Source organism: Saccostrea echinata, unplaced genomic scaffold, assembly GCF_033153115.1.
Source record: "Saccostrea echinata isolate AGI-Se365-2 ecotype Australia unplaced genomic scaffold, CSIRO_AGI_Sech_v1 ptg000009l, whole genome shotgun sequence".
Classification (NCBI taxonomy): domain Eukaryota; kingdom Metazoa; phylum Mollusca; class Bivalvia; order Ostreida; family Ostreidae; genus Saccostrea; species Saccostrea echinata.
In genome coordinates, this window is record NW_026889758.1 from 39,100,628 (window position 1) to 39,126,549 (window position 25,922).

The 25,922-nt window shown below is 32.9% G+C and overlaps 2 protein-coding genes across 2 annotated transcripts; both read right to left on the bottom strand.

Annotated features, from left to right (window-relative positions):
- Positions 1-192: 192 nt before the first annotated feature.
- Positions 193-14,040, bottom strand: LOC133182356 (DNA replication complex GINS protein PSF1-like). Its single transcript, XM_061317169.1, has 7 exons — positions 13,932-14,040; positions 13,144-13,208; positions 12,871-12,966; positions 5,425-5,515; positions 4,487-4,603; positions 4,008-4,082; positions 193-2,196 (listed from the first exon to the last, which is right to left on the bottom strand). The coding sequence occupies exons 1-7, from the start codon at positions 14,004-14,006 to the stop codon at positions 2,128-2,130; spliced, it is 588 nt and encodes a 195-aa protein (XP_061173153.1). The 5' UTR covers positions 14,007-14,040; the 3' UTR covers positions 193-2,127.
- A 6,581-nt stretch (positions 14,041-20,621) lies between these two features.
- Positions 20,622-23,902, bottom strand: LOC133183689 (phosphatidylinositol N-acetylglucosaminyltransferase subunit H-like). The gene is made up of 5 exons (XM_061318613.1): positions 23,735-23,902; positions 23,577-23,646; positions 23,303-23,430; positions 22,765-22,842; positions 20,622-21,193 (listed from the first exon to the last, which is right to left on the bottom strand). The coding sequence occupies exons 1-5, from the start codon at positions 23,882-23,884 to the stop codon at positions 21,107-21,109; spliced, it is 513 nt and encodes a 170-aa protein (XP_061174597.1). The 5' UTR covers positions 23,885-23,902; the 3' UTR covers positions 20,622-21,106.
- Positions 23,903-25,922: the final 2,020 nt, after the last annotated feature.

Genomic DNA, 25,922 nt, shown 5'->3' on the forward strand with positions numbered 1-25,922 from the left:
ATTATTGTCACCTTTTAAAAAGTTAGGGAGGGGTGGGTATTACATATGTAATTTTGGTTGTAACACTTTCATTTCCAGATGATATTCTTAAGCTTTTGCAATGAAATTTTAAATAACCTCCAAGGAGTGGAATTTATTCTACCAACTGATCTAATGAATAATGGAGAAAATCTGATACAGGCAAACAAAACATTTGGGTACATGCATATACATGTATAATACATTTTATTGTGAAACCAAATCATAATCTATCAGAGGATTTGAACAGTGTTATGAATTCAACTTTACAGATACTGTTCATTTTTACATTCACAACTATACATGAATTGTCACAACAAAATGGTCAAGGAAGTACATATTTTGCATTTAAGGAGAGGTGATGCAAACTTTTGTTAAAAATCTTGAAAATTAATAACTTAAAAGTCATGTTCAAAGGAGTAAAATGAGTAACATTAACCACATAGATTTTCATTTAAAGTTTCACAGTAATGGGATTTAAAGTGGCAAAAAGTTGTATAGATTATAAAGGATGGTTGCAGAAAGGTAGAATTTTGATCATCATAGAAAGTTTACAATTTCTCAATATTTCAGAAATTTATTATTTGCATCATTTAAAACCAAAATAGATCTAAAAATATATACTAATCCAGACATCCATTTTTTTGTTTGTATCATCTGTCCTTAATAATAAACTAAGAAGTACTAAGCTCAAAAATTGATACACCCTGTTGCTCAGTCTTGATTAAAATCAGATCTTTGTTATGCCCCAAAATTCTGATAGTCGCTGTACAATGTGTACAGCAACTATCAGAATTTTGGGCCGTAACAAAGATCTGATTTTAATCAGATTGCCCTGGGCCATATGAGTATAATGGCTAAATATTTCTTGGCAGTATGTAAATGAGATTCTGTGAAAGTTCCATTGAATTTCATTCAGGGGTTTAGGATAAATTGTTAACAGAATGGGTATCCCCTTTATCGGTATAAAGGCAAAGTCCACGCTTTACTATGGGAAACCCCAATTAAATAATTATCTGTCTGATTGAAATGCAAAATAAATGAAAAATGGCATTATGTAGTAAAAGCCTCATTAAATGTTATTCAGAGATGTAGGAGTCGTGGATAAGAGATAGGTACCCCAAATATTATATAAAGAATGGCAGTGTCCAAGTTTTGCTATGGGAAACCCCAAATATGTGTCCAATTGAAACATAAAATAAATGCCACTATGAAATAAAGATTTTGTAAACGTTTCAAGGAGTATGACAAGGCTATTATACTGATGAGAAATGTGTGTTTACACAATATCTGGCCATAAATTTGACTAAAGAACTATATATGGTAAAGGTTTTTACCGTGCCCCTATAAACATCAAATTTTGAAAATCTCTAGAAATGTCCACAATTGTATATATTTGTATAAAACAAATTTAAATTAACAAAATGTATTATCAGGGAAAAATTATCTGCATTTATGTCTCTGTGACATCACAATCTATTGAATTTTTAAAAAAAAAAAAAAAAAAAAGGGGGAAAATGCGCATTTTTTTTTTTCAATCATGATTTGGGTTTTCATAGAGTGAAATTTGCTCAGGAACCATTTTCACATATTTCATTGATATTATTAATCTTCACAATATTTTGAAAGATGTAGTCTGGCAGAACTGTGCTTAATATTTTCCAATGAAATTATTGCCCTAAAATACACTATATTTTGTTTACAAATCATTAAAATGGTGAATTTACATAATTCTGTTTATGTCATATTTAACTTATGACATCATGGTGGAAGAAAATGTTTTATGCTTTGATATCTGCATATATAATTCTGGCTTAGAAAATAATTTTAGATTTCCCCAGCAAAGTTTGATTTGATGGTGGGGGTGGGGGTGGGGGGTGTTACTTTGCTATTACCAAATATAGCCCTTTGTTTATTCTCTGAACTTCCATACATTTACATGTAGATCTCGCCACAAATACTTTGAAATAGATATATTTAATTATTCCTGAATACTGAGATTTAATATGTCCATAAGCTCTCTTTTGAGTTTCCTGCATCCTTGGGACTGGTGTAGCATAACAGTTATCACAGTTTTATCATGTTCAGATTCTGGGATGATTTCTCTCTCTAATGAACAATGTGCTCTAAGATTCCCTGACGAATTAAATGTTCACACTCTGATCGTAACATGAAGTGCTGCAAAACGGAAACAAACGATAATTTCAAGATCAGTAAATACATGTACTTACTGAACATGAACTGAAACAAGCAGACTGATGTTAAGCAGTAATTGTAAAAACAAAACAAACACTAGCTTTAATGTTCACCTCATAAATACTGCTCTAATTTACCAACTTTCTCATTATAGAAAAATGTTTGATCTTTGATTTACATTTTTTAAATCCTTTCTTTGCAATGGAACATTTTTGTGAAGCAAGAAAGACTTACACTAGATGACAATGCTAGGGATGGGTATTGCCAAAAATTTTGTATCGTGATGTATCAATATTTTTTCCCATATCATGATAATATGATATTTTTACACACAATTTTTACTATGATTTTAAATAAATTTCCAGAATTTCTTAAAAATATGCTGTAAAAACATAATTTCATCCCCCCCCCCCATTTTTATGTATAAAATACAATGCATGTTTAGATGCTAGGATGCCATTGTCTTACTGTTTTCAACATTTTTTTTTACACTTCGGGTAATATTGAAATTTAAAAGTTTGAATAAATAAATGAATAATTTCTGGATATATAATTATGTACCAAATACTGTATTTTTCGTCTCTGAATCACAATATGTATCATGTAATAAAAAATTACAATATACCATTATACAAATTGTGCATCCCTTAAATAATACAGAAGTGTTTGGATCTAAAACTATTCTCCTTGATAACTGGGTAACTAGTGAAAATGCAACAATAATTTATTCCATAATTAACATAAATATACATGTATTAAATTGAGCATAAAATGTTCAGGTGAGCATGGGGCTCTTATGTTAGTATTTCATACATAAATTCATTAGGCCAAACAAAAAAATATGTGTGGTTCCGGTTACACTTCCAAAAAAATTAGGGTAGGTAGGTAGGGATTTTTTTTTTTTTTTTTTTTTTTTTTTTTTTTTTTTTAACAAAACGATTTTCTTAATTTTTTTTTAAATAATACCTATCACTGCTTTGCAAATGGCATTTAAATGTGGTGTGATAATATTCTAGTCAATATTGGTAGGGGACACCTACATGCTAGCTTGCTTTGGATTTAACACTATTAAACACTTGCACTATGTTTTGCAAGGAGGCCGTCATTGCTGAAACTAAAACTTAAACTGGAGCCATTGATGGAAATCGGGGGGAAATTCCGGAAAAAATATGAAAATTGCCAAAAAAAAAGTTTAGGGTCGGGGGTATAAAATAGGGAAGGTCGGGTAAGCGGAACCACACATATTTTTTTATTTGGCCTTACCAGTCTGAAACAAAGGAATTCAATAAGGCATAAATTCTGTTTAAAAGAGTTTTGCAAAGGAATTTATCTGTCAGAAAAAATTTTAAACTTCATCTCCCAACTGGCCTACAGGATGAACAAGAAAATCCAGAAACCTTACTGTATATCTGCAGGACACCACCAATCATATTAAATGATGGTTTTGCACTGCATAAAATGGCATTTTTCTTGGAACTTGGTTTTTGTATAATAATTTGGGTATATTTAGGCTCCCATGGGGAAAAATGAAAATTTGAAATCTTATTTCTCATCTACAGGACACCTTGATCATTTTCATTTTAATCATTTTCCAAAAGATGAATTGGCTACTGTGTAAAATGTAAGAGGAGTTTGAAAATGATGATTGCAATATTTCAGTGATCTTGTCAAAATGATTTAAATGAAGTTTTGGACACACTTATTGGACACAGGGCACATTTGCACCAGAAAAATCTCTTTCATATTAATCTTTTAAGAAGTACTTGTATATGTATCTGTATAGCATAAGGTACCTGACTATTTTTCTTCAACAACAGAATGTTTCCATCTTGTGTTTCAAATTCACCATGGTCCATTAAACACCTCACCTTCAAATAACAAATAATCATTCAAGCCCTAATATCAAAAATACATTTTTACTGCTTTTTGGAAATGGAAAAAAAAGCACTAGAAGATATTTCTTAATTTTTCATGCATAGTTACATTTGAAATGAAGTAAAAATTTAATTGATTATCTGTCAGATGAATTGAACATTATTTAAGTAAAGTAAAATAAAGAAATATACAACTCAATGATGTAATAAATAGCTCTACCTGTGTTCGATAGATTATATACTCATTACCTATGTAGAGTATTTTATTTGTGTGTATGTGTGTGTGTAGGGGGGGGGAGTCATGGTAGTACTGTAATTAGCTCTATCTGTTTCATCTGTGTATGGGGAGGGCTTGAGGTCCTGTATTGTAATAAATAGCTCTATCTGTGCTCTGTTACCTCTATGTACAGTGTTTTGGGGGGCTTGAGGTCTTGGGTAAGGTCTAATCCCCCTTCTCCTCCAATAGACCTCATATAAGTAGCCAGCATCTTGTTGTACTTGCTAAACCACTGGATCTGAAATAAATGTGACAGAGGTAATTTGAGCAAGCTCACAGAATAATAACCCTCTGCAATTTTTTGTGCAATTTTCTAAATTTGAACTTGAACTTGCCAAAATGGCCTTGCCATATGGCTTGGGTGGATTTTTACTGGAATAGCCTGAATACAAAAATGCAGTAGCAGAACCGAGTCCCCTGAAGAATTCTGCCTTATTTAACACTTATACCTTAAAGTAGCCAAGAATGACAGACCCCCTCCCCCTCCCAGAGAATAATTTCCTGTCTGGGCTCAGTATGCTGAAGTCAATTCCTTTTTGCTGTAGATGCCTTTGTTTGGGTTATAGATTTGGTGCATTACACCTATTCCCACTTTTTTAAAGGTAACATTTCATGTGGGAATAGGTGAAAAACTTGTGCAAACCAAAAAAATATATTGTATAAACATTAATTAATTTTAAACTAAGATATAATAGTTTTTTTTTAAATTATTTTATAGCTTTGGTTATAGATTATCAGTTTTCCAACAGTTATAAAAACCTTATAGATAACGGGGTATGAATGTTCCCAATTACTTTCTTCAATAAGCCAGGAAAATAAAATGGAAATCAGGAATAGGTGGAAGAGATCCTACTCTGTACAGAACTTTTTTCAATACATCTATAAACCCATTTATAAGAATAAATTAACATATTCTCACTGTTAACTTCTTTCTCTGCATAAAATCATTACATACTAATCTTACATCATTAAGATACTTGGTAAAAATGCTTTTGTTGTTGATGTCCTTATTTTGTGTAATCTGCAGTTTATGAAGAAACAGAGTTATCATCCACCTACCTCCTGTTCACACATGTTGAATTTGACCTCGGGAGGCAAAACACTCCCAAACTCCCATCTCATTCTTCTTATTTGTTCTAATCTGTTATATCTAATGAAAAAACCCTACTACATGAAAACATATAAAGCATACCACCATAATTAAAAGGTCTCATCGTATGAGGGTTGTTAGAAAAGTTCAAGGACAGATTCTATTGTTTTCCAATGATCTTTAAAAAAAATATGTAGCCATATCATTAAGATACAATATGCCTCACGTCCGAGAATGTCACAATTTTGTACATTTTCATTACATAGACATGTTAGTTATGAATTGTACTTTTGTAGCACATAAAAAATATATAATATTTTACCAGTCACCTCATTTGACGAAATTTTAAATTAAATTAGATGACTAATAATAGACAATAAATGCGTAAAATCAATCAAGAACGGCAATGTCATTGAACATCTTGGAGCACAGAGCTGCTAAAAAATTGTGTGTGTGACAGGAAAATGGCAAAATGAGACTAAAATTTTTTTGAAATCAGCAGGGAATGTACACAGGAACAGTGTTCAAATAATAGCAACTTTTTAAGGATGGAAGGATCGATATTTTTGATGATCCATTCCTGTGATATCCCGCTTATAGCATGACAAGATTTTGAAATGTTTCCATACTTTGCCGCTAAACTGCGTACATACATGTAATTTTAGGATATCAGTGATATCGGATATACCAAAACATAGTTAATCAAAGATTATGAAGCTCACCTCCACGAATGTTATCCATTGGTCAGGCAAATCTCACCAAATTTTTTTTCTAGTTAATGTGCATTCTGAGATCAATATACATGCAAGTTTGGTTTAAGTAGGATTTGCAGTTACTTGGGAATGGACCTGCTCCAAAAACTTTAACCTGTTCACTCATCAAGAAAATGTAGGTCAGTTCCAACATCTGAAGCAAGTCTGTTAGTGTCCATCCCATTTGCATCATCCATTCAAGTTTAATCAAATCATGCCATAGTTATACAGCTACTCCAAACACATTACCCTGGTCACTCATTTGGAAACTGTAGGTCAGATCTAGCATCCGAAGCAAGTCTGGTAGTGCCCATCCCTAGATACACGTTCCATGATAGTTTGGTTCAGGTAGGTCTAATATTCACTCAACAGAAAAATATAGGTCTGATTCAGCATCCAAAGTTGAAAGGGTAGTGCCCATCTCTAAAAACATCATCCATGCAAGTTTGGTCCAGTTAGGGCTTAGAGTTCCTTGGGAATGGACCTGCTCTGAAAACTTTCACCTGGTCATTCATTTGGAAAATGTAGGTCAAATCCAGCATCTGAAGCCGATAAGGTAGTGTCCATCCTAGATGCATCATCCATGCAAGTCTGGTCCAGGTAGGGCTTTGAGTTACTTGGAAATGGACTTGTTCTGAAAACTTAAACCTGATCACTCATCTGGAAAATAAGGTCAGATACAGCATCCAAAGCAGATTGGATAGTGTCCATCCCAAGATTCATCATTCATATGTGTTTGGTCAAGGTAGGCCTTATAGTATTTGGGAAGAGACCTGTTCAAAAAACTTCAACCTGGTCACTTATCCAGAAAGTGTACTTCAGATCCAGCGTCCGAAGTAAGTATGGTAGTGTGCATCCCTAGATGTACCATCAATTCAAGTTTGCTCTATGAAGGGCTAAAAATTCAACTGGAATTGGAGTTAACCTCCTCCAGAATCTTTAACTTGATCACTCATGCAGCATCGGAAGCATGTTTGGTAGTGTGCATCTCTAGATGCATCATCTATCAAAGTTTAGTCTCAGCAGGGCTTGAATTTACACTGGAATAAGCCTGCTCCAAAATTATAACCTGGTCACTCATCAGAAAATGGTCAAATTCAGCATCTGAAGCATGTCAGTTTCTTTGTAAGAGACCTGTTCCAAAAACATAAACCTGGTCACTCATCCAGAAAATATTGATAAATGTATCATCAATACAATGTTGGTCAGCAGAGTTACTTCAGAATGAAACTTAAACATGGTCACTCATCTTGAAAATGTAAATCAAATCCAGCATCAGAAGCAAGTCTGGCAGTGTGCATCCTTAAATGTATCATCCATGCTATTTTGTTCAACATTGGACCGCATTTTTCGGTTATTTCTGGTAACCGTGACAGCTTGAAAGTTGAAATATGATAACCTTTCTTTTTGACATTTTTCTTGAATTCAATAAAAAGAAATCAATTCAGTAATATACTAAATAATTTTTTTGCACCTCCAAAGAAAACAAACAAACCAAAAAAAAAAAAAAAAAAACTAACAGTAACTATCAATTGACTATGTTTTTATTTGACTATATGTTTTTTTTTTCATGTCAATATTTTACTAATAATTATTGAGTCATTCAATGATCCAAGGATATTAGGTCAGGTCTAGTGAAAATGAGGTCAGGTCTAGTCTAGTAAAATTTTCAGATGCTAGTCTGACTGATCTAGTAGCTTAAAAGTTAATGTGCTCTGAAAAACCCTCACACATAATGAAACCACATTAACGTTCACTAAATAACTTCACAGAACATTAATGTTGCAGAATCTAAAGCTAATCTAAAGGGGTATAAAAGCTGATATGTTATACATGTAAAATTGAAGTAATGAAATAATATTTTCACTTAATAACTACATTGCAGAATCTAAAGCTTTAATGTCGAAGTTAGGCCAAAAAAAAAATCATCTTTAGTTTCTCAAGCCAAAAATTTCAAAATTCAATGCGACAGGCAGGTTTTTGTGGGTATTTTTTTTTTAAAAGTGTTCTGTTTTTTCTCGTCCGTCAACAAAATGATGACATCAACTTATTCTTACCTTTTTGTACTCTTATATTATTATACATACTCAACTTTAATTTTAGTTTTAGTTTTTAAAAGAAATATTGTTGTGTATAATTATAACAAGAGGCCCAAGGGCCTTAACGGTCACCTGAGTATAATACAACAATTTAGAGGATCCAAAGAGTATAAACTGAACTGAAAGGTGAAGCTTTGTTGCCCAAAAGCAAGAAAAATAGGGTGATCAGGATCAACAAAATAATTAATCTAGCATTCAGTAACAGTTCATAAATTAGGTTCTAATCTGTTCCCCATTTAACACCATCACCATACAGTATATTAACAAACTACAGTGCGGTCTCGTTATTACGATGTTCATTTTGTCACGGGAAAATATCGTAATACAGAGGGCAACGTAATAAAAGTTCCCAATAAAATCCATTAAAACATCGTTTTGAAAGTTTGTTATTTTTGTGGAAGGTGTATTTTTGCCCTTTTGTTCCCTTCTTCTGTTCTAATTCCTAATCAAAATGCTAATACATATATAATTTATTAACAACTTATCTTGAATAGATATCTTCATGGTGATATTTCTTCTATTTCTTTCATTTTAAAAGAAATACGTATATTTCTTATAAAAACTTTGGCGATCTATTGGATCTTCATTTATCTACCGCCATTTCCTTACTTTTACTTTCGTTTCTGACTCTCTGTAGATAATGCGTTCGTAAAAAATTCAACAAGCCGTCTTCGTTTTCAATTTATAGTCGTTTACTACATAACAACAACAATTTTTATTGAGCTTTTGGGTGTTCAATGAGCTTAGAGCAGCAGTGAACAACTGATGAAAGAGTGTGACTGGCATATTTAAGGACGGAATTTGACAACGTACAAGCTATATGTAAAAATAAATTTAATTTTTTAAATTACTGAACAGAGTTCAATTAGCAGTTTAGCAATTATCGATTTGTATTTCTGCTGACACCTGTGAGGTAGTCCAAGCCACAATCAAAGCTGTTAAAACGTAAGTGAAGTTCAAATTTGGCCAAAATTATGTTTGATACCCAAGCTGTCCATTACCGCAATTTAATTGCAAACGAAATTACACAATACGTGTTTAACATACATGCACAAGATTAAATGTAACCTTTTATTTAATAAATTAATTTTATTTATTAACCAAAGTATAAAAGATAAAATAAACTTTACAGACATAGTTAAACTAGAGACTACGTTTATAAATAAACAGTTTAAATTTAATTGTTTAACAATGGCTTTGACACGATGTCTCCAGTTCTGCTGACCTCGCTAGAACAGTCAAGGTGTGTGCAGTCAAGCGTCACTAATCACCTAACGGCCCTGCAAGTTAACACTCTGTCAGAGCACAGGTGTTTCAATGTTTATTTAGCGTCTCCTTAAGTGTCTACCGTCGATCAACACTGAATAAACACGGAGTGAAAAAAAATTTTGGACAGAATTTTCACATCGTAATACTGAGTCCCGGCATTTTAGGACATCGTAATAAACGGTTCTATTTTGTATAGATTTGTTAAGAAACGGTTTTGTGCTTTGAATTTACAACGTAATAAGCGTTCTATCTTATAAAACCATCACCGTAATAAAGAGTCCGCACTGTATTAGTGCTTCTATACTATTTAAATTCCTTGTTGAAAACTCTTTCATTGGCCTCTTTTGGTCTTTGATGAACATTTTACAAGACAAGTTATTTTTGTCTCATTTTTATTTATCTATTACTTAAAAGTCTAACTGATCATTAAAACTATAAAGTACTTTCTGTATTATACAATAAAATTTTTTGCATAATTCTCTTATTCTATTAACCTTTCAAGTACATTATTTACACTGATTAATTATCATAAGTAAATGGCAAAGGGGAATAACTCCTCTCAGAAGAATACAAATTAATAGAGCCCTTGCCAGGACCAAAACACTTGACCAAATGGTCCAGATGTTCAAAAATCTGGTAAAAAGTACCTTTCCTTATTAAAACTTTCACTCTGCCTCTGATATGCCCAGGAGCAGAGAAGATTTTCAAAGAAATAATGCATTTTTACTACAGATTCACTATATTATCAATAGAGCCCCCCCCCCCCTCCCCACCGAGAAACACCAGAGCCTCTGACCCTGGGACCAGAAGTTTGCTCATCATAAGTAATCACTTTGTTTATCTGCTTAACACTAAGGAGCAGACAGGATTACTTAATAGAATTAATGCATTTTCACTATATTATCAAGAGCCCCACCCTTACACCAGCACATCTGACCCAGGGGTCATGCAATTTGCTACTATGGAAGAAGCACTCTTGCTCATCATAACTATACACTTAGCTTCTTTGCTTTTTAACCAGAAGCAGAAAAGAATATTTTCACAGAAATTTTGCTTTTTCACTATATAATCAATAGAGCCCCCCCCCTTTTCACCAGAACCCTTGACCCTGGGGCCATGAAATTCAAAATTTTGGAAGAGGCATCCTTGCTTATCATAACAATGTACTTAATTTGTTTAAATAATACCCAGGAGCAGAGAAGAAGATTTTAAAGAATTAATGCATTTTCACTATATAATAAATAGAGTCCCACCCTTTTCCCTGATCCAGGGGCCATAAATTCACAATTTTGGAAGAGGCATCCTTGCTTATCATAACTATGTATTTAATTTGTTTCAGTAATACCCAGGAGTAGAGAAGAAGATTTTCAAAGAAATAATGCACTTTCACTATATGATCTATATAGCCCCGCCCTAGCACCAGAATCCCTGACCCTGGGGCTATGAATTTCACAATTTTGGTAGAGTCACTCTTGCTTATTATAACTATGTATTTAATTTGTTTCAATAATACCCAGGAGTAGAGAAGAAGATTTTCAAAGAAATATTGCACTTTCACAATATGATCTATATAGCCCCACCCTAGCACCAGAACCCCTGACCCTGGGGCCATGAATTTCATAATTTTGGTAGAGTCACCCTTGCTTATCATAACTATGTATTCAATTTGTTTCAATAATACCCAGGAGTAGAGAAGAAGATTTTCAAAGAATTAATGCACTTTCACTATATGATCTATATAGCCCCGCCCTAACACCAGAACCCCTGACCCTGGGGCCATAAATTTCACAATTTTGGTAGAGGGCTCAATGCTTATTACAATCATGCCAACAGTTTGACTGCTTGATGTCCAGGAGTAAAGAAGAAGATTTTTAAAGATAGTACTAATTTTGATGGTTTTAGCCCCACCCCTCAGGCCCCAGGGGGGCAGGGACCATGAAATTCAAAATTTTTGTACCCCTTCACCTATTGATGCTTTATGCCAAAATTGGTTGAAATTGGTTCAGTGGTTCAAGAGAAGAAGCTGAAAATGTTCAAAAGTTTACGACCGACGGACGATAACGGACAAAAACAGATAGCAATAGGTCACCTGAGTGACTCAGGTGACCTAATAAAAACATCTTTTTATTCGTATATATGATAAGGAGAATAATTCAATTTTCTTTTTCAACTTAGATAAAATAGAAAATTGAGTTCTCTTTTCAATATGTCAATAAAATTGATCAATACGGCAGTGTTAGACTTTATGTGGCAGTGTCTGAGAAACTATAGACTAATTATTTTTGGCCTTAAATGCTAAATCAACAGCAATAGGCAAAAAAAAACCTAATCTTTAGTTTCTCAGGCACTGTTACATTGATCTTTTTATTGACACATTGAAAAGGGGGATAAATCAATTTTCTATTTTTCAAGTAGAGAAAGAAAATTGAGGATGCCAAGATTGTATATTATGCAGGCCTTTCAAAATCTACCAGTACCTGGTACTTTTGCACGGCTGAAATCATGATTGTACCTGCCAAAGTATTTGATGGGGAAAAAAATTCTTTAACATGTTTAATTAAAATTGCTTCCACAAGGTACCTCCTAATTTTGTAAAAGTACCACCTGTTTCTGATCTTTTTGAAAGCCCTGATTATGTATACTATAAGCAATATATACCAGTATATTGTTACAACAATATTTTATTCTCATACTTTTAATATTAGTTTTAAATAACATTATATAGAAGTTTGATAAAGTATTGAATAACACAAGAGCACAAAAATATTAAGATTCAAGTGGTACCATCATTTGTTGTCAAGAAAAGAGAACAAGAGGCCCAAGGGCCTTAACGGTCACCTGAGTACAATACAACAATTTAGAGGATCCATAGAGTATTAAAATGAAATGAAAGGTGAAGCTTTGTTGCCCAAAAGCAAGAAAAATAGGGTGATCAGGATCAACAAATTAATTAGTCTACTATTCATTAACAGTTCATAAATTAGGTTCTAATCTGTTCCCCATTTACCACTATCACCATACAGTATATTAACAAACTATCAGTGCTTTTGTACTATTTTAATTCCTTGTTGTAGACTCAGGTGACCTAAAAATAATAAAAGTCCTGCCAGCTGCATTTATTTTGAAATCTTTGGCCTGAAAAACTAAAGATTAATTTCTTTGGCCATAGAGTATCAAGCTGGTACCAGTTTAAATACTGAAAGTCATTTGGATGCTAAAACCTGAAGGATTGCAAGACCATTGCTTATGTTATAAATGTGTATATAACTTGTTATGCTTGACTAGGCATACTCACAAGTAAGCAAGAAGACACCGTTTGTTACGCTCCAGAGCAGAATGTCTTAGTTGTACACCAGAATACAGACCATTTTCTCCAGCAATTGTAGCACTCCTGTACACAAAAATTTTATCTTTCAATACATTAATGAAAAAGGGTGTACATATCAGCAGATCGTAATGTGTTATGTCTTTTTTCTAATTAAACACTACAAACAGGTTTCACAGAAATATAAGACTAAAAGAATTTATCAGACACTTCTGTTCTACATTTATTACAGGGGATACCTACACATCTTTCTGGTTCTGTTCAAAAAGTGCTTTCATTTCTTCCAAGATTTGTCTGATTGCATCCTCCTGTTCAAATTGAAAAGAAATTGAATCTAAATTGTTCAAAATTTGAAGCATTATACATATACAGCACAGGAAATTTATGATTTCTTTGGATACAATCAAGTTACTCTTAATAGCTTAATAAAGCTATATAACTAAATAAAGCTATATAGCTAAATCAAGACATTGTGCCGGACCTGAAGCATACCGTAGCACCAGTACACTTGAGATAGGTTGTAAGAAAAAAATATTTTAGATCCTCTTTTCAAACAAATGCGGTAATAGCGGATTTATGCTAATTAAGTGAGGTGAAAATTTGTTTTAGACAATATTTTTTTTACCCGTTTTGACCTTATCCTCGTCAGCAGTTGTAAAATATGACAAAAGCAATCCAAATTAAATTTCTCTAATGATATTTGGTGCAGCAGGGGACACAATCATGCGAAATATTCGAGGAAAATAAAAGGGGCACGACTCTAGGACCATAACGAATTTAGGGCCTCCGACGAATCAAGAGATGGACCTGCTTTAGTTGATGATACAATATATTAATTTCTACTATTTCCATCACTATTTCCATTGCGATATACATAATCAATCATTACAAACTGACGGTAAATTAGAATAATTCACACTATAAAATACGTGGATAATTTATGCTTTTCACTTGACAGGACCAACGTCAGCAAAAATGAATAATATGTTAGAGAACTCTGCAAAACATGCAATTTTTCACATCAAACAAACATTGTATGGTGGTAAAGATCCGTCCAATGTCCTTTGTAATTCTCGGAGAAGATCTAGTGCTTTTTCTGCCAGCATTTTTTTTTTCAATATCGTGCAGTGTTTGTTTACATTTTTCCCGCCATCTTTAATAGGAGTTGTCTGGTTTCTGTTTATTGGTCAAAGCTCTCCAATGGTTGACGAGTTCACAAATGTCTAGATAATCTAGACAAGCCGTTCGAATTTGTTTCTGACATTTTTCCAATTTGTTCACTTACTAAACGTTCAATTCTCTTTCATATAACAACATATTGAAACAAATTCATTTTTCTTGAATATAATTAGCTAAGTGAAATATATGTTTTTACAAAATCTTGATATCGATATAGAATGCAATATGTTTACTTTATTATGTAGCTATAATAAATACTGTCTATAATAAAATATATAAACTACTGAAAGTCTAGAGAGTGTATATTTATTATGGTGTATCCTGATTTATTTGGACGAAGGGTGGTGACAAGTGCGAAGCACGAGTCTCTGTCCCTTCGTCCAAATAAATCAGGATACTCCATAATAAATATTCAATATGTATCATATGGCTGTGCCTGTAATATGGGTAGAATCTAGCAGGAATTGGCAAATTCTGGGCGTACTTGAGGCGGAGACAGAATTTTTGAATAGTTACGCCTGAGTATAAGAGGCGTCTTCCAGGCGTCATTTCTACTTTCCGGGCGTCAATTGGCAAGTTCAGATTAAAATGGCAAGAAAATGGAAACAAAAATTACGCCTGGAACTTTCAGGAGGAGTAAAAGCGTCTGATTGGTCAATTTAATTATCAATTAAGGGTCATTTCATATAGGAGGTTAAGTTTGAATTTGATTAGGAAGGAGGGAGTTTAGTGTGACTGAAATAGGAAATACAGATATATCAATGTTAAGGCTTTTACACTTGTTCTGGATGACACAGTATCTGCTGGTAGGTGTGATAATTAATATCTGGTATCAACTTGAGTAGATTCTTTGATTATGATTATGTACAATGATCATAAGTTATAACGTATTGACTCTTTACTTTAGATATTTTGAGTTAGTCTGATAGAGGCATTCGAACTGTAAAATACTGAATAAATGAAGAACTGCATTAAGTAATTTGTTTAAGTGTCATGATTATTGAAGTGATAAAATGTACTTTAAAAAGTTTATTGAATTCTTAAACATTATTTTACACTCATGGTGGTGTTTGACAGTGTCCCTTATACAAAAAATTGAAACGGCTTTTATAAATTATATTTCTATACCATGTTAACAACTGGTTAATGACCTGTCATTATGTTTTCTTCCAGTTCAAAAGGCTAAATTTTTAACTTTAACATTGTAAATCATAACCTAAATGTTTTCCTTGGTTATATAGGTTTTTAGGTCACATAGTATTATATAATAATAAGGACTTTCCAGGTGTAATTCTGCTTCACATGCTTCAGGCGTCATTTTAGTTTCCAGGCGTAATTTTTTTTCCGGGCGTCATTTATTTTTTCGGGCGTAGCTCATTTGCATTTTTCGCCTCAAATTCCTGCTCAATTCCACTTGGTTTCCTTTTGGGTAAAAAAAAAAATACGCCCGGAACCTGTATATCACCATATATGTATTGAGACAAACTGACGCCCGGAATCCCTCCTCCAAGTACGCCTCTATTCCACCTATATTGCGGGCGGAACTTTTCGTACAGGCGGTGTTTTTCCTTTGAAGTAAAGTGTACAAAAACTAGAGCTACACCGATGGGCGGAGCCAGCATAAATTGTGCCATGTAAATAAATTATTGAACACCAAAGTGATCTCAACATTTTAAATTACATGTATATTGAATCTGATTTACAGAATTAAATGGGCTTTGTTATATACAAAGACAAAATTTCTGCCAATAAGGTCATTCACATAAATTACAGTGCACATGTATACCAAAATACGAAATGTTTTTACAGAACTCTGCAAATATTCGATCCAACAAGAAATCAAGTTCTTGACATGAATTCCACAAATATGAATATATACTTATATAAATATCTTAAAATATCACACCTATTTTAGCAGGATATACCATCTTTGCTGTGTTCTTTGCTCAACTAGAATAAAGTTCAGCTGCACTGCATCCACAGATGAAGAGTTATTGACCCTGACCACACTGCTCAACGCGTTATCGGCTATTCGGTTGTTATCGGGCATTCGGTGCAAGGAAAGCAAAGTTTAGAAAACATAGGTGATATTAAATTTCTTAACTCAATGATAATTGCGTACTTCAGCAAACAAAGTTTGTGATCTTAGGCAGATAAATGATTATACTTTCAGCAGCAAAAAGAACAAACCAAATCACTCTCTTTCTAAAGATATGCAGCTTTTTCAAATGATATTTTATCAAAATTTCGGAATATTTCATCACATTTTAGCTTTTGTAGAAAACAAAATCAGATTATTCTATAAAACAAAACGGTTTATTTATTCTATGGACAATCATATACCTGTAGATAAGCAGACTGAGATCAAAAATCCAAATGAAGGGTTAGTTAACAGGCATCTAAAATGTCTCGTTAGGTTAAAACATGTTATCGTCAACAAGGTTGATGTTGCCGGATAATTCGGTTTTTACGGGTGTACGTTATCGGAAACTCAGGTTAAAAAGTTTCTTTCAGCTTTAGAAATAGATTGGGAAAAAAAGTAATTTATGATCCGTCAATGCTTGAAAATGCAGACGTAATGTGTTTTAAGGATATGCAATCCTCAGCCATGAAGGATAACTCTTAAAATTATTATTTAATTTAAAAAGTCTCAACATGAAGCTTGAAATTGAAAACTATTCATGCAACAATTTCCATTTTATGCATCTTAATATGACTTGAGGTTTTTGAAGTCTTAGAAAGGGTCTTGTAAAAAGTTGACATTTGTTCCTTATACAAGTAAAAAATAAATACAGTTTTAGATGAAGAGGATTTTCTTGACTTTAACCTTAAACACCAATGCTTTTTAGCATAATATGAAATTGGAAGTGATTTGTGATGTCTTGCAAATGATAGCACAAGCTTTTTACACTATGTATTATATAAATTTTGGAAGAAATAGAAAACCTATACATGTAAAACCAAAAAAGTATTTTTTAAAAAAACATGCAATTTTCCCTAAATGCCTGGATACCTATTATTTTTTAACTTAAAATATATTTGTTGATCAGTTTTCAATTAGAAAATGCATAGTTGATGTTTCTATTCGTCTTCTGAATATATTGGAGATTTTGATTATTTTCCCTATGTAATATGATAAACTATAATGATTAACTTTGAAGAAATACAGTGGGTAAATATACATTAATTTGTGAATTCAGATATATTTGTGAGAATTTTCAATTACATAACTGCCGAGGATCGGATTACCTTAAGTATTTTTTTTTTAATTTTCCAGATTTTCCATTGTTATTTTGTTTTGATACTCGTACATGTATATAAATAAGAATAATTATTATAATTATGATTTTATAATTTAACTCCCTATCTGTTCAATCATTTTTCTGTTCTCCATTAAACATTATAAATATGACATGTATATAACAAATCTATAGTTGCTTTAGTTAGTCACGTCTTCCGATCTAATACTAGTACGTCATTTTTGAAAAACATCGTCACTTCAAGTGCCCAAATGAGCCTAGAAGGCTAAATGTTTTTATGTCCAATATAGAGCAATAACATTGTTTTTGTCAAACCATTTGATTTTAAGGTTTAAAATAGAGGAAATAGAATGAGGTGCATATCGCAAAGAAATATTTCTTTATAAATTAAATTTAAAAAAAAACGTTAAATTTCCCAAACGTGAAAAATACTTGAGGGGGGGATCGATTCACTTCACTTCTTCATATGTTTAACTTTTTTTTACAAACAGTGATCCGCGTTTTCAATGAAGGGGGGGGGGTGCCAAGGGTTTTTTTTATTTGCTTGAGTATAAAAATTCAATAACTCTGCAAATTCCAGGTGAGGTTCGAACCTCCCCGACGCCCCCCCCCCCCTCCTCTCCAGCTCCAGGCATGAACTCCACCTAGCTACACATTGAATTATCTACGGGTTTTTCATTTGGCCGATAATGATACAGAGCACACTGTGGGTGTGACCGATCGACAGGGGGTGTTTATTCCTTCTTGGCCACTAAACCAACCTCTGCTGTTTTTAGAGGTCCGTGTTTTCTCTGTTCCAAATTTATATTGTTTCAATAGACTTTTGAGCTTTATTACTGTTCGTTATCTTCATAATTTCCTTCCGTCAGTAACGCTTTTTGAAAACTAGTAAAGTCAATCTCTTTTTTTTCCCTCAAAGGTTAGAATTCTAGGTCATATTTGGCTTAACACCCTTTTAGGAAATTCATTAAATCACCCTTGAGTTTAGATTCTTTAATTGCTTGATACCGAACTAAAACATGTATGTACTTAGTACTAACAAAAGGCGGTTAAGGGTACATCAAAAATGCAAAGTCAACGAATAAAGACGAAACAAGCAAAACAGAGACAAAAGCGAAGAACAGTGCGTAACTGTGAAAGGCAATCACAGAAAACTAAGAATAAATTACTGTGAATTCAGCAATTATTGCGAGTCTTTTATACTGCGAATAATGCAATGTAAGAATCGCAATAATTAAATCTAGAATCTGTATTTTGGTTACAAAAGAGATTTATAATTCAGAGGTTTTAAAACTTAAATCATATTTTCGAACAGGTCAAGATCATGTACATTTCAGTGATCATGAGAAATGCCAAAAACACTCTTTTTTTTTAAAGTTAAGTATTCTTAAAAGAGACAAATGATAGCCAAAAATTCGAATTGTGTGCCTGCCATTTTAAATAATTAGATTTAATGAAGTTTTCTGTTGTTTCTTCACATTTTCCTAAAATATGACAACCTTTGTTTCCATGGCCGTAGGAACCGGGGGGGGGGGGCACGGGGGGGCCGTGCCCCCCCAATAATTTTGCCGATATATAGATTACTATAGTAAACATAGATACTATAAGCATGTGCCCCCTCAATAAAACCGCCTGATGACCTTTTTTTTTTTTTTTTTTTTGCTTGTCAGAAAATTTTTGGTAGTGCCCCCTCAACTGTCAACTGAAAAATGTTTGGCTGTGCCCCCCCCCCCCCCAAACTAAAATTGCTTCCTACGGGCCTGGTTTCCGATAACAAAAACCGAAATTTCCGATAACAAGGTGAACCATTCAACCGTATTTCCGATAACATCCTAATAGTTAAAAAAACGGGAATTTTTACCCTTTAATTCCATCTTTGCGAGATTCTGACGATGTCACATTGTGGACAATAACTAATGTTAGGTAAATATAAGGATTTTGAAGAAAGAGGCTATATGCAGCAATGCCAATCGGACAAAAACTTGCAAAATATAACAAATTTGACTTTTAAAGTCTTCCCAAGACTCACAAATACTATAATAAGACATCTTGGGGCTTTATTTTGTATCTGTATTCATTCTTGTTCACAAAAAGCACAATCAACATTCTCTGTTTCTATTATTACAATGTTTATTTGCAACAATTTACTAACCTGTCAAAAGTTGTTATCCACCGAATGCCCGATAACAACCGAATAGCCGATAACGCGTTGAGCAGTGTGCTGACAGAGCGTTTTTTGTTCATGCGACAGCTCTCGAATATGTCAAATGATTAACGAGAATCTTTTTTCTTGATTTTCAATTAACACCTGAATTTCCCTTACTTCAACTTCGAATTTTTCATCCTTAATATCCAAAGGTTTTCTTATGAATTTCATTAACAATCCGTGTTTATATCAAGTTGAAGAGCTGCAATCTGACGTCCTTTTTTATGAACAAACACATAAAATGTGTGTATTAAAAATACTGACCGGAAGGAGACAAAAACTATATTAGCCTTGTTTTCTATTATAAAGTATATACTTGCGAAATTACAGGGGCACCCCCTTCCCTTTACAATGGGCTTAAACAAAGAAAGCAATATATAAGCATGGTATGGGGTTGCCTGTTCATACAGAATGTTTTTATTTGCAGAACACTATAGAAACAAGAACAAAAAAAAACACCAAAGCATTGGTTATAATGCATGCAACCTACCTACCTACCTCATGACCCTTGATGTATGTAATGTGAGGATGCAGATGTCTTATAAGTGTTTGACATATCAAAGTTGAACCTGGTATTCATGATAGAGTCAAGTCCACAGCAAGTCCATCAGAACAAGAGGTGGTGGGGGTAGGGGGTTTGCACCCTCTTAAAAAAAGAAAACTTGAAAATATTATTTTGATTTCAAGAATGCACCACAACAACAGATGCTTGTTTCATACAGTGTGCTAGTTTACTACTGTTCATGTTTCATACAGTCTGCTAGTTTCCTACTGTTCAATAATACAATTCACAGTAATATTGAATAGTAGTAAACTACATGTAGCAATACTGTGTGAAACAATTGAGGGCCTGTCACCAGAACCCATCAAAATTGTACCCATTTATTCCGACTCAGCGGAGAGGGTAATCCATCCCAGATCCTCCCCCACACCCCCTTTTCCAGAAACCTGGTGACGGCCCTGCATTAGACTCAATTTGTCATATCCATGGTATATTCTACATATTAGTGTTTCTGACAGCCAAATTTTAACCGTTTATAAATGTAATATCTATAGTAACATCTAATTAAATACAATTCAGTGTACAAAATATATTTATTATAATAAATAAAGAAATATACATATAAAATTACAAAAGAGGTGGGAGAACATATTGGCAATTAGATGAAAAAGAAAAACAGACTAAATAGTAAAAGAATATACTAGTATATATTGTATTGTTCAATTGCAATAATAACAAGATGTGTTTGTGTAACACTAATACTCCCGTATGACAGCTAGGGTAGGTAAAAATTCTCAAATGCAAGTCAAACTCTAAGGTCAAGAGATAAAAAATATTGGTACATAAGGAAAGCTCTTGTCACGAGGAATACACATGTGAAACATGAAAGCCATAGCTCCAACCAATCAAAATTTATATGGGCAAGGTCAAATTTTAGCAGACAATCAGACAGACCAAAAACTATATGCCCTGGAATCTTCTATTACAGGGGCATAAAAATAGCAAAAATTATTGTTGAGCTATGTGTTGTTCACTTTAAAATTCCTATAACAGTCTTGGTCAACTCCTCTTTTCCGACACAAACTTGAGATTCTCCTGTACTTTCTGGTATATGGATTTCAATTCCTCTATTTTTAATCTGGATTTCTACAATATAAAAAAGTATCACTCTATCTCAGCTTGCAAAAATGGTATTTAAACTGAAAAATAGAGAATATACATCTCTGAAATCACATGTGATGTTTTGTGGGTGCTTTCTATACATTTTTTGTTTAAATATTTGATTAATAAGACCGTATACCCTTCTTTATATAAAATTTCTAGGTGGATATTTTTACCAAAGGAAAAAATACATGTATCTTAAGACAGTTTTACCACTGTTAAACACTAGCTCCTAAATTTACCTGTCCAGAGATTGTATATGTATAGAAACTTTGTTGTTTGTTGAGATTAAAATTTATAGGTATGTTTTTCATATATGGTACATATATACAAAGTAAATAGAAGTGATACATATTCTATTCAGTGTTTATATTTTAAAGATAGACTGGTAAATAAGTAAACTATGTAAACATTTGATTGAATTACCCCTGCATTCTTAAAATAACCCCAGTAATGAAGATTGTGAAATTACACTTTAAATTACCTGTGCATGTACAGTAAAACAAGCTTATAGTGAACATGCTTAAAATGAACTGACATTTAGAGGTAATTTTTATTTTCTGTGGCTTTAAAATATATAGTGAACTTAACAGATACATGTAAAACAATTTACATTTATAAGGAAGCAAAATTGCCTGTCCCTGACACTTTGTTATAGGCGTGTTTTCCTGTATTTCAGGTATTAAGAAATAGATACTGAGAGTAAGTTGTATTCCATAAATGTATATATCCCATGGGAACATGATCATACAGGGCCCTCAATATACTGTCTATCTGAGTTTTCACATACAGGGTGTTTCAGCAAACATGTCCAAACTTTGCAGTTTCAATATAAAGTTAGACAGTATTAATCTAAGAAAATTTTTGCAAAAATGTAAACCACATAATCAAACAATTTTATCAATATGAAAGTTGAAGTGATGCCAAATCAATTATTCTTTAAGACAGTTTTTTTTAAAGTTTGAACTTCAGCAGCAGTTTTCAAAATTTAATGTCATTTTTTATGTGTTCGAAAGAGCTGCAATGTTTTTAAGTCAGCATCCTCATTTTGTCTTTGATGTCCTGTATGGCATATTTTTTGACATCATTTGAAAAGTCTGTTTCTTAGAAAGATGGTATTCATATGAGTACATGTACTTCTCTTTTCAAAATCTTATGCACTAGTATTGGTGATTTTGGAGATTTTCTGTTTATTTGATTAGTTCAAAACATCCATAGATCCCTTTTTGGAGGGGGAAAAAACCTGACAACCTGATTTTTGAAGACGTAATCAACACTTCAGTAGGAAAAATATAATGAAGTTATTTTATATTATTTATATCACAATTATATTGCCAGAAAATATGCTATTAAATAAAGTTACAGTTTTGTAAATATTTTATTATTGTGTGAAAAATATAGGCATCAAAAGTTGGGACATGTTTGTTGAAACACCCTGTAAATGACATAAATAAATAAATGAAATTTCAAAAGCTAAGAAATGTGCATTAATTTGATTTAGTTCTAGTTTACTTCATAGTTAGCTTCATAGTTTTAATTTAAAATATTCTGCTTACCAAGAACATTGGCTTTATTTTCTTCTGACCTGAAGTAGGGTCTTGATAAAGAATTGCAAGATATGTGGAAAACTTTTGCTGTAAACAGGAAATAATGCAATAATAATGAAATCATTCAACAAATAATTTTTTTTATATTTCTTTAGAGAATTAAGTTCCTGTCAATATGAATATGTTCAGGAAGGTAAAAAGTACGATGGAGAAGATCAAGATTAACCCCCCCCCCTCTTTCACCCCCTCCCAAACTCTAACAGTGCTCTCTGATATACAAGCAGTTTTACTGTAAAATTTTGATTCCCTATTGTGGCCCACCCTACTCTCAGGGGCATGATTTGAATAATTTAGAATCTATATTGCCTCAGGAAGCTTTGGCATAAGTTTAGTCTTTTCTACGGTAAAACACCCACAGCTATATGAACCCACTTTTATATCTGTTTGATGTTGTCAGGTTGTTCTCCAGGAAAACACCCTAGCTAGGCTATATGAACCCAGTTTATTACATTACTGCCCTTGAAAAGATACAGAAACAAAATTTTACCATGATTATAGCTTCCACAATTACTACGTCTTGAACAAGCTGCCTTGGAAAGAACTCTGTATTTACTTGTCCCAATCTGTTGACACTAGAAACATTGATTCCAACTGCTGGCATCACTAACATGCTCTCTGTGAAAATTCATTATACACATGTATAGATTTCCTAGGATACGTTGCTCAACGTTACTTTTCAAAATATTAAACATACACAATAAAGATATGGATGGTATATCAGTATATTTTGATCTGAGAATTTTACGAAAACAAAACCTTACCTGATTTAGTTTCAAATTTGAATACCAACAGACAAGTCAGGGTTGCAACACCAATATGAGAGGCAAGAATCTGATATTAAAATAAATACTGTTAAAAAATGTATGAATACATAATGAGTTCATAATTTAAAAAAATAACTAGTTTTTAACCTGCTTACCCATTCTATTTCCTGTTCGCACAATCTCACTTTGGAGGACATACAACAAATAAACGCATTTAAAACTATAAGAAATATTAATAATTTAGCAGTTTTACATGGATAAATAACTTTTACTTCATAATCGCCTTGCCATTTCATTTGAGACATTGACTGAAAGTGAAAGAAAATCGGGGTAGACAAGACGCGCGTGGTTAATGTTTATTTTCTACTTTCATTTTATCAGGTTCCCAATAAGGGCAGAGAACCAGGGTTAACTTTTTTTTTTACGTGTAGGCCTACCGTCATCAACATTATGACTATTGTTAGGACTAATACTTTATAAATATATGGATGTTAGGACATTTTCACCTCATCATTTTTTTTTATGCCGGCAATATGAAAAGTAAACGTCATATGTGATTTAAACCCTTCTATCAGCTAGTCTGAGTTATCTATCGTTAAAGTTCAAAATATTTTTTATTATGTCAATTAACTGCTAAATAAAAAAAATTGATAATTTTTAAAAATTCAAGTAAATAAAATATTTACTATTTGTTATAAAACTGACGATAAAATATGTTTATATCGAGTAAAAAGATTTTACTTTATTTCAAAAGATTTAAAAAGTTTAAAAGATTTAAAATAATTGAGAAGACTAGGAAAAAAGACCTAGTAATTCTTCGCACGATAAAGAACCCTTTTTGTGAAAATTACCGGATGTATGTACGTCCTGGTTTAAATTAAATAATAAAAGTGAAGTGAATTCAACAATGAAAATTCCGTAAATTTATCCTGTCCGCTAGTGTGTTATATTGTTCTGCCCCGACACTGAAGATAATTTATGTCAGGATGTAAGAAAAGTATGACAACGTGCAAGATAATTCAAGAAAGATTATTAATTTAACATCTTTTGAGCGAATCTGATTTTAATGTCGGTAAATTTTTAACGTACTATAACACCAGCATCTGACATCATACATGTGAGATATTGTAACTATTAACATAATGATTGAATAATTCCTTTAGCCCGTCCCACGACCGGAACGTCACCGCTCTTTGCAAGATATCTCAAAATATATAAATACCCTTTTAAAAAAGTTCTCTGCATTATTGGCTGAGATCCTACACTGTAGAAACAAGAGGCCCAAGGACCTTAATGGTCACCTGAGTATAATGTAACGATCCATAGATTAAAACAAAATAAGCTGACATAAATGAAGCTATATTTCCCAAAAGCAAGAGAAATAGGATGATCAGGGACCAGCAAAACATTAATTTAGTACTCACACAGGTAGAAGCTGCACCTTTCAGTTAACTGAATGGTGACTGAAAGGTCTGGAAAGGCGACTGAATGGCAGAGCTACGCCATTCAGTCACCTTTCAGTAAACTTTCAATATTAACTGAATGGCAGTTCAGTAACAGTGTCAGTGTCAGTAACAAATCTTAAAGTTGATCTATTTATTTGCCTGTATTTCCCCTTTGTCACTATTTCCATGTGGACTATACAAAACAATAGTTCTATAGCACTATTTAACACATTTCAGTCCCCCCTCACAGTCTCTTAGTCTTTGAAGATTATTTAAGGTACAAAGATAAGGTATTTTTGTCCCAGTTTCATTTATCTATTATTTGAAAGTCTTCCTGACCATTAAAAACTATGAAAATACTTTTTGTATTTTAAATATTATAAAAATTCTTGTATAATTCTGTTATTAAATTGAACTTTTCAATTACATTATTTACCGTGATTAACTATCGTAGGTGAATAGCAAAATTTTGGAAGAGGACTTAATGCTCATTATAATCATGCCAACAGATCGACTGCTTGATGTCCAGGAGTAAAGAAGAAGATTTTTAAAGATTGTACTCATTTTGATGGTTTTGGCCCCACCCCTAAAGCCCGGTCCATGAAACTCAAAATTTTTGTTCCTCTTTATTCTGAAATGTTCTATGCCAAAATTGGTTGAAATTGGTTCAGCGGTTGCAGAGAAATAGCTGAAAATGTTCAAATGTTAACGCATAACGCACGACGACGGACGAAAACGGAAAGCAATTGGTCACCTAAGTGACTCAGGTGACCTAAAAATACTACGCTATGTTCACCTGCACGTGACCCTCAGGTGAACATAAGATATATTTTCTCTACATTGGACAAAATATAGATTGAGAACTTCCAAATTGATACAAATAGTTCTGGAACGTTAT

Coding starts and splice junctions, on each gene's coding strand:
- LOC133183689 (XM_061318613.1), bottom strand. CDS start 23,884: ATGTCTCAAATGAAATGGCAAGGCGATTATGAAGTAAAAGTTATTTAT. Junction 23,431..23,576: donor CAAATTTGAAACTAAATCAG/GTAAGGTTTTGT, acceptor GAATTTTCACAG/AGAGCATGTTAGTGATGCCA. Junction 22,843..23,302: donor TTGTGGAAGCTATAATCATG/GTAAAATTTTGT, acceptor TCCTGTTTACAG/CAAAAGTTTTCCACATATCT.
- LOC133182356 (XM_061317169.1), bottom strand. CDS start 14,006: ATGCTGGCAGAAAAAGCACTAGATCTTCTCCGAGAATTACAAAGGACA. Junction 13,209..13,931: donor GATCTTTACCACCATACAAT/GTTTGTTTGATG, acceptor CAATTTGAACAG/GAGGATGCAATCAGACAAAT. Junction 5,516..12,870: donor CGGTGTCTTCTTGCTTACTT/GTGAGTATGCCT, acceptor TTTTTTCATTAG/ATATAACAGATTAGAACAAA.